This window comes from Neovison vison, chromosome 9, assembly GCF_020171115.1.
Source record: "Neovison vison isolate M4711 chromosome 9, ASM_NN_V1, whole genome shotgun sequence".
In the NCBI taxonomy this organism is placed as follows: Eukaryota; Metazoa; Chordata; class Mammalia; order Carnivora; family Mustelidae; genus Neogale; species Neogale vison.
Genome location: NC_058099.1, coordinates 76513522 through 76527822, shown reverse-complemented (window position 1 = coordinate 76527822; position 14301 = coordinate 76513522). Strand labels below are relative to the sequence as shown.

At 46.6% G+C, this 14301-nt stretch overlaps 1 protein-coding gene across 3 annotated transcripts in view; it reads left to right on the top strand.

Annotated features, from left to right (window-relative positions):
- Positions 1–1853: 1853 nt before the first annotated feature.
- Positions 1854–14301, top strand: part of NTRK2 (neurotrophic receptor tyrosine kinase 2) — a 323265-nt gene continuing 310817 nt past the window's right edge. The window contains exon 1 of one of the 3 annotated variants that reach the window (XM_044265786.1): positions 1854–2088. In XM_044265786.1, the coding sequence (XP_044121721.1) occupies positions 1877–2088 (212 nt within the window). In that variant the 5' untranslated portion in view covers positions 1854–1876. The remainder of the gene's footprint in view (positions 2089–14301) is intronic. The other 2 variants (XM_044265787.1, XM_044265788.1) reach the window with 2 other exon arrangements.

The following is a 14301-nucleotide window of genomic DNA, read 5'->3' as shown; positions in this document are numbered from 1 at the left end:
TTGAAGGATGAGAGAAAATGACGCGGCGCCACACATCGGACAGGCCAGGGTTGCTGCCGCGCATTTAGGGAACCCAATACGCGTCAGGCGCGCTCCCTTCCCCTCACATGTCTCTATTTCCCCGGCGTGTGATGCCGGAACACGGCAGGAAAAAGACCCACTTAGAGAGCCAGAGTTGCATTTGGAGACTCCCCTCCCTCTGCAAAAGCACCAACAGGAAGACCCTCCAAAACCACCGATCTCTAAATAGATGGCCCGGAATGGGGGCGGCTATCCCTGGTTACCAATGCTGAACACGTTTTGGTGTTTACAATATTTATTTATTTTTAGGCTGGCTCGCCCTCCCTTTTAGGCAGGATGGGAAAGGAGAACGCAGCGGGGAGGGAGTGGGGAGGGAGGATTCCTATAATAAGAATCAGCGCATTTTTCAGAGCTGAACCGAGCCCGGTTTCCATTTCAAAAAAGGAGACAGCCTCTACTGCGATGGTAGAAGAGACCGCGGTGTGAATTAGGGACTGAGAGGCGTCGAGCCGTGGAACGGTCCATCTCGGAGGTACCTGGATCTCAATGCACACACACACACACACACACACAGGCGCGCGCGTCTACCCAGCCAGGATGTGTGCGTGTGTGCGCGTGTATGAACTCCCACATGCTGCTGCTGTCTGCTCCTGGCCAGTGGCACCGATGCCTCCCTCCTCCCCGCTCGCCCCCAGATTCCCCTCCCCTCCCCGTTGCTTTTGTCTGGAGGGTGTTATGGGTTTGTGTGTGTATGAGCGTGTGTGTTTTTGGATTTCAGACTAATTTTCTGGAGTTTCTGCCCCTGCTCTGCGTCAGCCCTCACGTCACTTCGCCAGCAGTAGCAGAGGCGGCGGCGGCGGCGGCGGCGGCGGCAGCTCCCAGAATTGGGTTGGAGCAGGAGCCTCGCTCGCTCCTTCGCTCGCGCTCTCCGCGCTCAGTGCCCGGCGGCAGGAGGAGCCTGCACCCAGGCGCCGCCGGCGGGCGGTAGGCGCCGGAGCCCGGGTGAGCAGCACGGACAGTGCCCTCCGGCGTCTGGCCCTCGCCGTCCCCCGCCCTCCCCCCCATTTCCCGGGGCTGCTGTGGCGGCTCCCCAGGTGGTACGCGCCGCGCCACCTGCCCGCGCCCCTTGCGCCAAGCAGCCGTGGCGGATTCTGCAGCATCATTGGGGGCCCCCGTCGCGGAGCCATCGCCGCCGCCGGCAGTCTCCGCGTACCCCCTTAAAGGGTCCTTCGCCCGGCCTGTGCCATGGCATCCTGTCTCGGGGACCCTTGCCCTGTCTCCCCCTCCCTCGACCTCAGGCTTGTTGGTGGTGGTGGTGGGGGGGCATCGGTGGTCCCGGCAGCGTCAGTGCCATCGAGGGGCAAGTTTATTTCTGGGGCTGGAGCTGGGCACGCATTCATCCACAGTCCCCTGGCTGGGATCGGGGTGGGGGTGCGGCGAGCGCGCTGTAAGGGGTCCTGAGCTCAGTCTCACGCGTATCTGTTTGTCCTCAGCCCCGAGGTGCGTCCCGGATCCCAGTGCGCGTCTAGCAAGGAGCCTGCGTCCCGGGGAGTGCCGGCAGCGCCGCCGGCCGGTGCTCGGCGCGCCGGGCCATGCAGCGGCGGCCGCGGCCGAGCTCGGAGCGGCGGTAGCGCCCCCTGTGAGGCAGCCGGAGATGCCCCGGCCACTGTGAACTGTGCCGACCGCCAGGACACGCTCAGCGACGGACACGCTCGGCTCTGCGCTTCAGCGACAGTCACCGGGGCGAGGGAGCGGCGAGCGCGGCACAGGCCGCCCAGCTGGGGCAGGGGAGGCCGGCCGGTGCAGCGCGGGGACACGTACTCAGTCCGACTCGGGCTGGCACTGGCGGCTAGGGATGTCGTCCTGGACGAGGTGGCATGGGCCCGCCATGGCGCGGCTGTGGGGCTTCTGCTGGCTGGTTGTGGGCTTCTGGAGGGCCGCTCTTGCCTGTCCCACGTCCTGCAAATGCAGCACCTCCCGAATCTGGTGCAGCGACCCTTCTCCGGGCATCGTGGCATTTCCGAGGTTGGAGCCTAACAGTGCAGACCCCGAGAACATCACGGAAATGTGAGTTCCTGGAGGTGCTCTTCCTCCTTCCTTTTCTCCTCGCCCCTTGGGCTGGGGCTGGCCCGGCATGTCTGTCCGGGACATGAATGTTGTCTCAAGTCTGGGGAGAAGTCAGACATACATGGGAGATGCAGGGCTGGGCCATCTGTCAGTTACCTGATAATCTGGCTTGGGGCTGCTAACGCGGGGAGCAGGGGACAGTTGAAAATAAGTTTTAAGTATACTGTATGTGTCAATAACATAAATATATACGTTCTTTTCCGGGAGGGATTCCATATACACTTTATTTCAAAGCCCTGCTGGTGTGCTTTGGGCTTTCCTTATGCAATAACTTAGTTTTGGACATTTTTCTTTCCTAAGGTGCTGAGTGTATGCTGGGTTCTAAGTTCCAGTAATATTTACTAGGAAGAAGGTTAAAATAATGAACTTTTGGAAATCTGTGGAAGGAGGTTAGAGTTGCCCCCTGAACATCATTCGCTGAGGTTTGGAGTTCACTGGTTTCCCTTTCCATTTTATAGATCAGATTTTTGTCAGGAGATGGCATCCAGAGCTAGCCTGGAAAATGGTCTGTAAGAGGAGAAGTTCTGAGTGTTGAAATGCTCTCTCTTGAAAGGGAAAATGTGCTTGTCGGGAGCCTAAAAGCCTGGTCTGATTTAATTTGGACTTGACTTCCCAGAGATATAATTTTGAGACCATTTGGATCATAAATCTCAATTGGCCATTGAATACTATCCCAGGACTAGGTCGGAGGATAAAGTAGTGTGTAGAATTCTGCCTTCAGCATGGGACGGACCCCTGTGTCCCTGGAAATGTCTGAGCTCTGATGCAGAACCCGAGTCGTGTATTTCTGTCCTCTTGCTCTCAGGGCTTGTGACAAATACATTACCAAGTGGGAATTCACCAGTGCCTTCCCCAGCATTCCCTGTCACCCCTCCTAGAGGTGTCTTTTCTCCCCTTAGGGACTTGGTTGTTGCCTACATTTCACTGGCATGAGATTTTATTCATCCGTGCAGAGGATGGCAAGGCAAAGTTTCTCCCGGTTTTCCTTACAGTGTGCTGTGCTCAAATAGGCAGCCCTGAAAGTAAGGCTTGGGCTGTGGCCTTCCGGTTGGCGAGTGCGCATGCTTTTTTTCCTCCCCAGAAAACGCACACCCTGTTTCTGCCAACGTAGTTGACTGAGATAACCTGTTTTTAATGTAAGTAAGAGACCTTCCTAGCCTCTGTTGTTTGTTCTGCTGGTGATGCTCATGTTCTAAGGCTCGGGCAGAAGGAAATGGCAGCAGCACAGAGGGGAATGTGCAGGCCTAGCAGAGCTGAGATGTGCTGGAAGGAACCAACTGTCAGGCTGGATCCAGGAGGCTGGGATCTGGGTGGTTTTTTTTTTTTTTTTTTCCCCTTCTTCTTCTTTTTTGGCAAGGATCAGAGCAGGCAGAGCTGGAGAGGAAGGGTGGGTAGGGCCCCAACTGTGCTGGCCCTGGTTGGCCTGGTCAAAGTGTCTGTGGCCTTTTATCAGTATCTGTGTCTTTTTCATGAGATGGGGAGTCCGTAGTCAGATGGAGGAAGCCATATGGAATTTAGAGCCCTTTGGACTATTTCGAGACCAGGGAGAGTGCCTTTATACAGTGAGATGTCTTGTTTTGTTGGTGGTGGTTTTGAAATTCTGTATTCGATGATGCATCTATAATGAAGGAAGAAAGGAGATCGAGCCAATCATTTTCACTGTAACATTTTTTTTTTCACTGTAATATTTTTAAGGCCCTAATCGGGGAAAAGGAAAATAAAACTCCCTTTAAGTATAAAAAACACTGTTTTAAACCTTAGTGGTCTTAGCTGCCTGGTGTTAATTAAATCAATAGTTTTGAGCTGAGCTTTCTTCTATCAGCTCTCACAACTGCTATTTTTTTCTGTAATACCTGATGGCAAGTTCCCACCTCCAGGCTTAAAAAAAAAAAAAAAAAATACAAACCAGGATGCTTTTTTATTTTTACCAAAGTGTTTGTTGTCAGTGGCACTCCTCATTTCTTCTGTTATATATTTATTTATTTTTCTTTTTGTTGGAAACCCCGCTGAGATCGAGACCATGGGGGAGGTGTGTAGGGTTAGTGTTGGGGCTGGGGAATTACATTCCTTAGTGACACTGACAGGGCTGCTAGATGTGAGTTCTGGGGAAAAGTCTGTGTTTAGCTCTGCCCCTCCGCTTGGTCTGAACCCAGCGGGTTTGTGCACTAGGGGCTTGTGAAATGTATCGAAATCCTTGTTTGGAAAGCACTTCGTATGATTATTTTGAATTCTGCTGTTTTGATATCAAAATGACATCAGTGGATGAGCTTGTTTCCGTCATCTATAGATGACACCATCTGGCTCTTTTTCTTACATATTAATATTTGTTTGAACAGCTTTTGCATTCTTGGCCAGTGGATACCAGCTACAGTTGGAACAAAATTACAGTTTTTTATTTCTTTTTTTACTTTGTTATGAGACCCAACGGTATTCCTAAAATAACCTGGTTGAAAGTTCCAGTTTAATGGTGCTTAGCCGAAACTTCCCGTTTCTCTTTTTTTTCAATAGGAAAAATGGAAGTAAATAAACTATAATTAGAACTTGCTGAAGCATCAGCTTACTATGCCATTTAAAAATGGTCTATCTGTTGATATCCATACACTTGGGGAAAAGTACACCACGGCGCTCTTTGCGTTCAGAGAGAGCCCATGGTAGAACATTCTAAAACTGTGCGTAGATTTATTAAGAGGGAGAGTTTTATTTTTTTGCTTCTACGTGCATAGTGTAAGCCAAGCTGACATTTCATTTTTAGAGTCATTGTTAGAGCCTGTTTTATCAAAAATTCTGTCCTAGTAATCTGTCACATACTCTTTACCCACCAACATGATCTGTTTCCCTACATCTCTCTTCTCTCTGTCCACAGAGACCTGCCCAACATCACACTACTGCGTACACCCGCTTCTGTTACTCTGAGATGGTTATACCAAAGCCATGCTAGATTAAATCTAAAACCAGTACCATTGTCCCATGTAAGTGGGATTCAAGAATCAAGCCTGTTGTTGGAGTTATGTAACTGGCTATTGGATCTCTGTTGTATCAGGTGCCAAAATGTACTGCAAAGGACAAGTTTTGTCTCAGTCAAGTGCTAAAAGACATGGCTAAGATACAGTGTGCATTTTTTTTTTAATTGAGGTCAAAAACACCTAATATAAAGTGTACCATCTTAACCATCTTTCAGTGTATCATTAAGTAGCAGGAAGTGTTAAGTTTATTTATATGGTGGTGAAAGGGGGAATTTGTTTTTATATTGCTCCTATTTTATAGAGTTCAGTGATGGCCTTTTTCCTCTGAATTTTTTGGAGGGTAGTTTCTGATTTGGGGGTCATATTTGGAGACAAGTATGATATTTTTCCTCTTAGTACAACATAAATAGCTTTTACTGCCAGAGCCTCTATGTGCAATAAATTGTTGGCTTGGTTAAGTGACTGTAATGTGATGTCATTAATACATTGATTTTGGCCCCCTCACCTTAGTAAGCTTTTCCACTGCAATTAATTGTACTAGAAACAAATATCTTGGCATTCGGAAGGATTCGGTGAGAGGCATCCATTTTTATTACTCTGATGTTTACCTCTCAGCCCCTCCACTGGGGGTTCTAGAACTGTGGATTGTGCTTTCCATGCATTTAAGAGGCACAGAGTAAGTTTTGAGTGTGGTTGCATAAGCCACACCGGACTTGTTAATAAATAAGGCAGTCTAATTTGCATCACTTACACAACTTGCAAGATGGAGTTGAAAACACGCAATCTTCCGATTGGAGGTATTTACAGAATTCAGCTCAGTACAACCATTTGAAGCCTCCTTGGTTTTAGCCCTTCGATCTCTGCATTAAGGAGGTTTTCATTACATTGGGTAAAACAATTAAAAAGGCCCTCGACCCTTCTGACCCTACTTTCTCCCCCTCCCCCTTCCCATCACCTCTCATTGACTATACAGGAAAATGTGTTTGATTTTTTTTTTTTCTCCGAAAAGTGATATTTCCTTATGGGAATTCAGAGCACTAGAATTAGGGGAAGGGCCTGGGTTATGTGTTATTACAAGCAAGTAATGGGAAGTTGAGATAATGCGGTCACAGTTCCCCAGAGCTGAGTCTAGTTCTGTTTAAAATCTTTCACTGTTTCTATCCCATAAACCTCTATTTGTGTCTGTTTCAGTATTCCCTTGTAAAGACGTTTTTCTAAGCTGAGAAGTTGGCTGGACAGCTAAGAATTGAGGTCTCTTTCTCCCCAAGAACATTCTGTATGATCTCTTTGACTATATCTGGGTCGTCAGAGTATAAAACCTAGAGTTCTTGTTGAGCTGGGGAAGGGGAATTCTTTTCTTTTCTCTTTTCCTCTTGGTTTTTTTTTGTTTGTTTGTTTTTTGTTTTCCTGTTTCTGTTTTTGTTTTTGTTTGGCCTTTGGTACTAAGCAAGTGCCCTCAGTGTTAATTCATTGCTCATCTTGGCTTTTAGGGGAAAAAAAAACACTATTAAACCGGTACTGAACACCACGCACAGACATTAGCCCTCAGACTAGCTTACTATGTCTCTAGAGAGCTTCTTGTAGCTTTCAAAGCCATAGGGTAGAATGTGGCCTTGAACCTGCTGGCCCTTGGTGTAATGCCAAGTTCTGGTGCCTCTTGGTGCTTATGGATCAACTGGATGATTTGGGGGAGAGATTATTTTGACAGGCACTTTTTTTTTTTTTTTTTCCATTTGGTGTATGTGAGAGAGAAAGGGAGAAGGGAACCCGTGAACCTTGGGTTAATAGCTGATTGACCATTTTGATAATCTACTTGGTCTAGTTGGTTTAACTTGCTAATCCCACCCCCCAGGTGGCAGAGGTCTGAGCCCTGCAGTGGCCTGATCATTTTCACTCCACTTTTGATTGCTGATTGATCTCCATTAAAGAAGGAAAAGAGCTCCCATAATCAGGGTGCCTTCTTACCACTTTGGTCTCTGGGCTGTCCAAGGGACCGGGAAGTCAGTAAATATTGATCTGGGCGATGAAGAAGTGAGTGCTTGTGAGTGTTATAAAGCTGGGAGGGAAAGTAAGACTTAGGTGCTGAGTTTACCTGTTGAAAAAAGAAAAACAGAATGAAAATTCAGATGTCACAGAGAGCTGGAAACAGGAGTGATCTGATCTTGAAGCAGCCCCTTACTCTCTAGGCCTGAGCTTGTCAGATGTAAACCAAGGGCATTGGATTCCTGTGCTCAGCCACATTTCTCCTGGCTCTGAGGTTCCACCAACTTTCAGTTATGGAGATCATGTGGTTTGTACATCAGTTAGGAAGCAGAGGGTGGTGTGAGAGTCTGAGGGCCTTTGGTGACAATGTCAGATGTGCCTGTGTTCAGTGTCTGCCCTGAATCCCCCCAAACTGGTGACATGTTCGTGCTGGGCTGCGGAGTCCAAAGACACACACACAGACACACAGACACACAGACACAGACACACACACACACACACACACACACACACAGAGTCACCTAGAATTGGTACCACAGAAAGAGAAGGTCTCAGAAATGCTCGGTTCTAGCCCCCTCTGCAGGAACCAGGCCCGGAAAGTCTAAGCTGTGGTACGTTAAAGACAGCATGGGTCTAGAAGCTCTTTCTCCTAACACGGAAAGGAAGGTGGCATGGCCCTTGCTTCAGGGTTCCTCCTTTTTTTTCTGCACCAGCGGACTAACCCCAACCGCGGCCCACCATTTTGGGAAGTGTCAGTAATGTGAAGACATGCTTAGTACTAGACCAAATCTGGGCCACGCTGTCTTTACTGGAGACAAAGCGTTTCAAAAGTGCCTGAGCTACGGACCCCAAAACAACGGTCTTACTTTCATGTTGAAAGAAATACATTTTTTTCTTTTGATGACAGCGTTTGTTTTTGTTGTTTTTAAATTTCAAGGCTTTTCTTCTCTATGCCATTCATACACAAAAGTCAGGCTGCAGAGAAAACCTTCCCGAGCTGGGAGCAATGTGGGACACTAACCCTGTGCCTGCTGGACCACGTTGGCGGTTGGGTGTGGGGGGAGGGCAGAGTGGACCCGGCAGAACACCAGCTGCAGCCCCTGGAACCTTTGCCACCGTCAAGGGTGGCTGTGTCAGTGGAGGCCCCCCCAGACCTTGTGCCCGTCTTCTCTCCTGTGCAAGACCAGTGGCCAGAGTGTGCTCATTCTTTCCTGCCTTCTCTTTTTGCCACTGACTCCTCTCTTTGCTCAGGACTGATGGCTGAGCTCAATGACTAGCCACTGAGCAAGCTTAAAGATTGTTGACTCACATGTAGAATTATTATCCGCCAGTATCTCGCTTCGGGCTCTGTTTGCTCAGCCCCACTTGCTCAAATTTGGCACAAGAGTAGAAGCAGTTTAAGAAGTGTAGAGAGCTTCCAATAAATGTTCACAAGTTAAGCGGCATGGCGGTGGGAAGGAGGTGGACTGGGGCTTCTCCCCATGGTACCCATCACCCTCTCCACCTGCTCCATGCGTTAGATTATCAAGAGATCAATGATTTGTGTACCCTTGGGAATATGGCATCCTCTCCTAGAGAATAAAAATGGTAACAATTACACACCGTCTAGAATCTCTTTTCTACTGCAAATGAGGACCTATTGCGGCTATTCCATACCCCATGTTTTCCTATAAAGTTCATATCCCAGCAGCCCTTGGGGCACACAGACACACACATACCAGGACTCTCTGTGTGTGTCTGATGTGTGTGGAGATGGAAACATACATATAAAACTCTATTAGGTGTAGTCGTCTCAGATTTAATTATCTGAAAGTGTAAAATTTTCCCAATAATTTAGGATTTACTTCCTGAAACCATCTAGATGTTTTTCTTTTTCTGTTGAGCTGTAACTGGCACACAACATTAGTTTCAGGTGTACAACATAATGATTTGATATTCGTGTATCTCGTCAAACAATCGCCGCCTTGAGTCTAGTCTTGAGATGAGAACTTGGAAGATCTTTTCTGTTCTCTCCATAACTTTCAAATATACAACACGGTATTAATCATAGTCACCATGCTGTACATGATCTCCCCCAGACTTTTAATTTTGTTTTAATCATTCTGGACTTCTTTTGATGAGAACTTGAGTGAAGAAGGGAGTGTTAGTCCTTTGATGCCATTAGCCAACCTGGCTACTTATGACCCATTGTGTCTGTCCTCTGTGATCACTTCTCAGCATCAACAAAACAATGCGGTGTTTGGGGACATTTCTACAAGGGTGTAATTTAAATAAAAAGATGGTCGAACTTTGGTTTCACCCTCGAAACATAGCACACTCTCAAAAAGGAGGCTCTTCTAAACTCCAGGTCTTGCCACCAGTTGTCCCTGTTTTGTTTGCCCTCCCCCTTTTCCCCCATCCTTTCTTGCAAGGTGGCAGGGGGGCCTGGCCCCGAATTCTTTGACAGTCCCTTGCTTCCCATCTCAAGCCTTGGTGCGCCCATCCGTGCAGCGCGTGAACAGGGCTGGGCAGGACTGGGCTGGGCGAGTGAAAACACAGCATGATGGCCTCTACGTTCTCTGGCAGGCGCAGAGAAACCCCAGCAGAGCCCAAACCAGGACACCTTTGTAGTTGGCTCCCCAGGTTCAAGGTGGGGCTCTGCAGCGCCAGCCCAGTCTGAGGGTGGCAGATTTTGCTCCTGGACTGCTCCTGGGCTTCTTCCCTTTGTCACTCTTCTTTCTCCGTCCTCTGGTTCTGGTGGTATTTCTTATCCTCCTCCCCACTGCCCCCAATACACACACACACACACACACACACACACTCAGGCAGGCACCTGGCTACAAAGCCCCTTTAACGGATCATGAGGAAATGTTGGGTTGCAAGTCTTGTGGGTTGACCGTGACCTTTCCCACTGAACCTGGTTTCGTAAATTCAACACAGCTGGAGAAGCAGCAGTGTCCAGGAGCCTGGCATGACTGGAAGGGGCACGGGGCGGCAAGGTGGGGTGTGGGTTTCACATCCACACTTTCACAGCATCTGATCCCGCATCCCAGGGGAGCTGAAATGGTCAGAACACACATCCAGGGGCCGGTGTTCTGAGCAGATGTGAACATGTGGATTTGCCAATGTAATTACTGAAAAGTACATGAAGTACAGGTGGACAGTCCTGTTGAGTAAACTGTCCCTGATGGGGACCAAAAAAATCCTCTTTTTTTTTTTGCCTACAATACAGCAAAACCTTTCTACTTGGTGGGCTTGTTCCTCGTCTTGGTCCCTCTCTACGCATCTCTGCAGTACTGTGTGGGTTTGGTCTTCCTAAAATGCTGATCTAATTATGTCCCTGCTTCTAACGGCCCTGGGTGCCTCCTGTTTGTCCTTGTTTTGTTTTTATTTTGTAGTTCGAAAGCAAACAACATTCGGATTGTCACTCCATTGCTCCATAATAAGGCAGATAACAATCTCAAGGACCCAAACGCACAGATCAGCATTACAGTTGTTTCCTACACCAGTAGATCTATAAAGGAGAACTAACTAATTATAACTGGAAGCTTGCTGGGTGATCTTGGAATTAGAGCAAGGGCACTTAATTCTGCATTTAAAATGTTAAATGGCATTAAGCTAAGCTTGCCGGAGGCATCCATCTCCATAATGGGAGTGCCTTCACAAAGGGAATGCAGAACTTGAAGTACTTTGGCGAGGACCTGTGTCCCCTGGATGGACACTCCTTTCTCTCTCCTTCATTTACTGCCCAGCACCAATTCTGAGTGACACGTTCTTTCTTTGGAAAGGTTAAGTGCCTTCAGCCAAGCCTTGCTCAAGCCTGGGAAACTTTCAGATTCATAAAGTGGTTTTGCACAACTTTTCTCTGAAATGCATTCATTTTCCCATATGAAATTTTATTTGTGATTAGCTTTTTTAAAAAGTTATATTTGAACGTGATAAATGCAAACAGTGCAAAGGAACGTATCATGAAAAGTTAACCCCTCTCACCTCTCAGCTTCCTAGAAAGAGACTACTCACATACATGAGTGTATACATATGTCCTTTTTGTTTGTACATACATGAAAGTGTACTATACCCACTGTCCTGCAGGTTGGTGTTTTGTTTGCTTTTTTTTTTTTTAAAGATTTTATTTATTTTTTTGATAGACAGAGATCACAAGTAGGCAGAGAGGCAGGCAAAGAGAGAGACGAGGAAGCAGGCTTCCCGCTGAGCAGGGAGCCCGATACGGGGCCTGATCCCAGGACTCCGAGATCATGACCTGAGCCGAAGGTAGAGGCTTTAACCCACTGAGCCACCCAGGCGCCCCTGTTTTGTTTGCTTTTTACATAAGGCTGTATCGTAAAAATGTTTCTCTATCAGCATATGTACATCAGCCTTAACTGTTCGAAGCCACTCAGTAGTAGTCCATTGAAGGAATAGGCTTTTCTTCATTAACCAACCTCCATTTGAACAACCTTGCACGCAAGTCCTTGCACACGTGCGTGATTTTATCTATAGGAAAATTTCCTAGATTTTGAATTGCAGGGACATTTGTAAGATGTTTGTGATTTTTTACAGACACCGGCTGATGTGTCTGGCAAAGCGATCACATCATTTCATTCTCCCCCTCAACCAGGAAGCACGGGTTCTTCTACCGCTAAGCTGTATTATTCGTTACCAAACCTTTTGACCTTTGTCAGTCCTATTCCTGGGCACTCGTATTCACCACTGCTTTATTTGACAATTCAGTAATTATGATCCGGGTTGAAAGTCTAGTTATTTGTATTCTTTTTCAGTGAACTATGTTCGTCTTATCCCTTAGCTATTTTCTTTATCTATTGGGTGGGTGGCCTTTTGAAAAGTGAATGCATGGGCATCTTGGTGGGTCGGTAGGTGGAGCCTGTGTCCACTACTCCTGGTTTGTGCTCAGGTCATGATCGCAGGGTCATGAGATCAAATCCTGTATTGGGTTCCACACTCAGTAGGGAGCCTGCTTAAGATTTTCTTTCTCTCCCCCTTTGCCTCTCACCCTCGACTTGCACACTCTGTCTCTCTGTCTCTCTCTCAAATAAATAAATAAATCTATAAAGAATCTATAAAGAAATGGATTCATAAACTCTATTTAACAAAAAAGAAAATTTATACCTTTCCTAATGTTTTGCTTGTCTTCTGATGTGGGTTATGGCGTTTTTTCTCTTTGGTATGTTTTTTGATAGTATATTTTATATATTTTAGTAGTAAATATATTGTATTTTTTTGGAGTAAAATTTATTATTTCCTTTATGGCTTCTGTGTTGTAAATGTGGCTACAAGTCCCCCCCCCCAGAGTATTAAAAAAGTCATTTTTTTCTACTACTTTCACTATTTCATATTTAAAGCTTTGCTCCATCTGGATTTTCAGCATACAAAGAGGAAGGTAATAAAAAAATAGTTTTGGGATTTTTTTCAAGATAGTTAAATCAGGTCTCTTGGTGCTGTAGATTATATAATTCTACCTGTCCCCCAGTAATTTCAACTAACAATTTGGGCCATTTTAGGATCTATCCATTATGCTAACCAGTCTGTCTGTTTACTTGTCAGCACTATACTTTTAATCTCCTAAAGCTTTATATTATTATTATTTTTTCTATTCAAAGTATTAGTCTTTCTCGCTAGTCTTTTCTTTCAGAATATTCAGTTATTTTTGCATGATCATTTTTCCATACAGACTGTAGGAATTGCTTGCCTAGCTCTCCCCACATTGTGGTGGTGTTTTAAACGAAGACAGCATTACATTTATATGTTTAGGCCAGTCTTAATGAGTCTGAAAAGCACTGGATCCTCAAATTCAAACCTCTTGTCTCCTATCTTGCCTTTTCCTTTGTTTGGTGAGATAATACAGCCTCTCTGAGCTTTGGGATCCCCTGTTGGAGCTATGCTCTTATTGAATTCTCTGGCTTCTGCCTGAGACACCTTTCCCCTGAGTTCTGTCTCTGGCTAAATTCCCCTGCATCCCTGCCTCTGGGCTGTGTCCCCACCCTGTGCCCTCTCCCAACTCCGGAACAGGTCACTTAGCGATATAATTGCGTGCCTGGCTTCCAATCAGTACACACTATGAGGACACCAGTGACATGAAGGTGAGGACCACGTGCATCTTGGTCGCACTCTTCCCCAGCACCCAGCCCAGTGCCCTAGATCTCTGCCTCGTACATGGATACGTGGACGTATAGACGTGCGTGCGTGCACTCCCCTACACATCTATCATTGAGATTTCCAAATGAGAGCACGTACTAGCTGTCCTTTGGGCTGTCAGTTAGGGAGATTTCTAGCCATGACTTTTTAGTCATCAGGTTAAGATGTTTGTTGGAATAAGTAACCTTTATGGAATTAAATACCACAACGCTGGTTCATGCACAGTAAAAAAAAAAAAAAAAGTCGGGACGCCTGGGTGGCTCAGTTGGTTAAGCAGCTGCCTTCGGCTCAGGTCATGATCCCAGCGTCCTGGGATCGAGTCCCACATCGGGCTCCTTGCTCGGCGGAGAGCCTGCTTCTCCCTCTGCTTCTGCTTCTGCCTGCCACTCTGTCTGCCTGTGCTCGCTCTCTCCCTCTCTCTCTCTGATAAATAAATAAAATCTTAAAAAAAAAAAAAAGTCAGTTCACTGTAGAAACATAGCGTAGTCATAGCTGGAAAGGAAGAAAGGCAAAGCTTTGCTGGGGCAGGCATGCTGTGTATCCAACAGGAAGGAGGAACAGAGAAGAAATGGGAGGCTGAGGGCAAGCAGATGACGAAAGGGGCACAACAGGCCAACTCAACACCAGAGGCAGATGCGGGGGAAAAGAATCATTCTAGGGACATCTGATCTCCAGCAAACAAATAGGTCTAATGAGAAAGATCTGTGGTTTTTCTGTTGTGTAAGAGCTGAGAATGGCTATCCCTGTGGCTCAGTTACAGTTTTCCCTGTGACGGCCTTTCTAGTGCTTCACTTACAAAGTGATTCTGGTGTGAGGTTGCAGATGTGATTTATCCTTCTTGTACCATAGCTGGTAGAGGCTGTTCTTTTTTCTTAAAGGACTGCAGACATCAGGAATATAAAAAAGATAGTGTGTCAAGTCCAGTTGAACGTATCATCCGATACATATACTTTTGTGTCTTTGCAATCAAGGTGCATTGGGCTGATCCTGTGAATGTTCCGTGGGACTTCCTTTATATTTATAATAATTAACACTATCAGGCATCTCGAAATTTTGATCGTTGTTTGTAAAACCG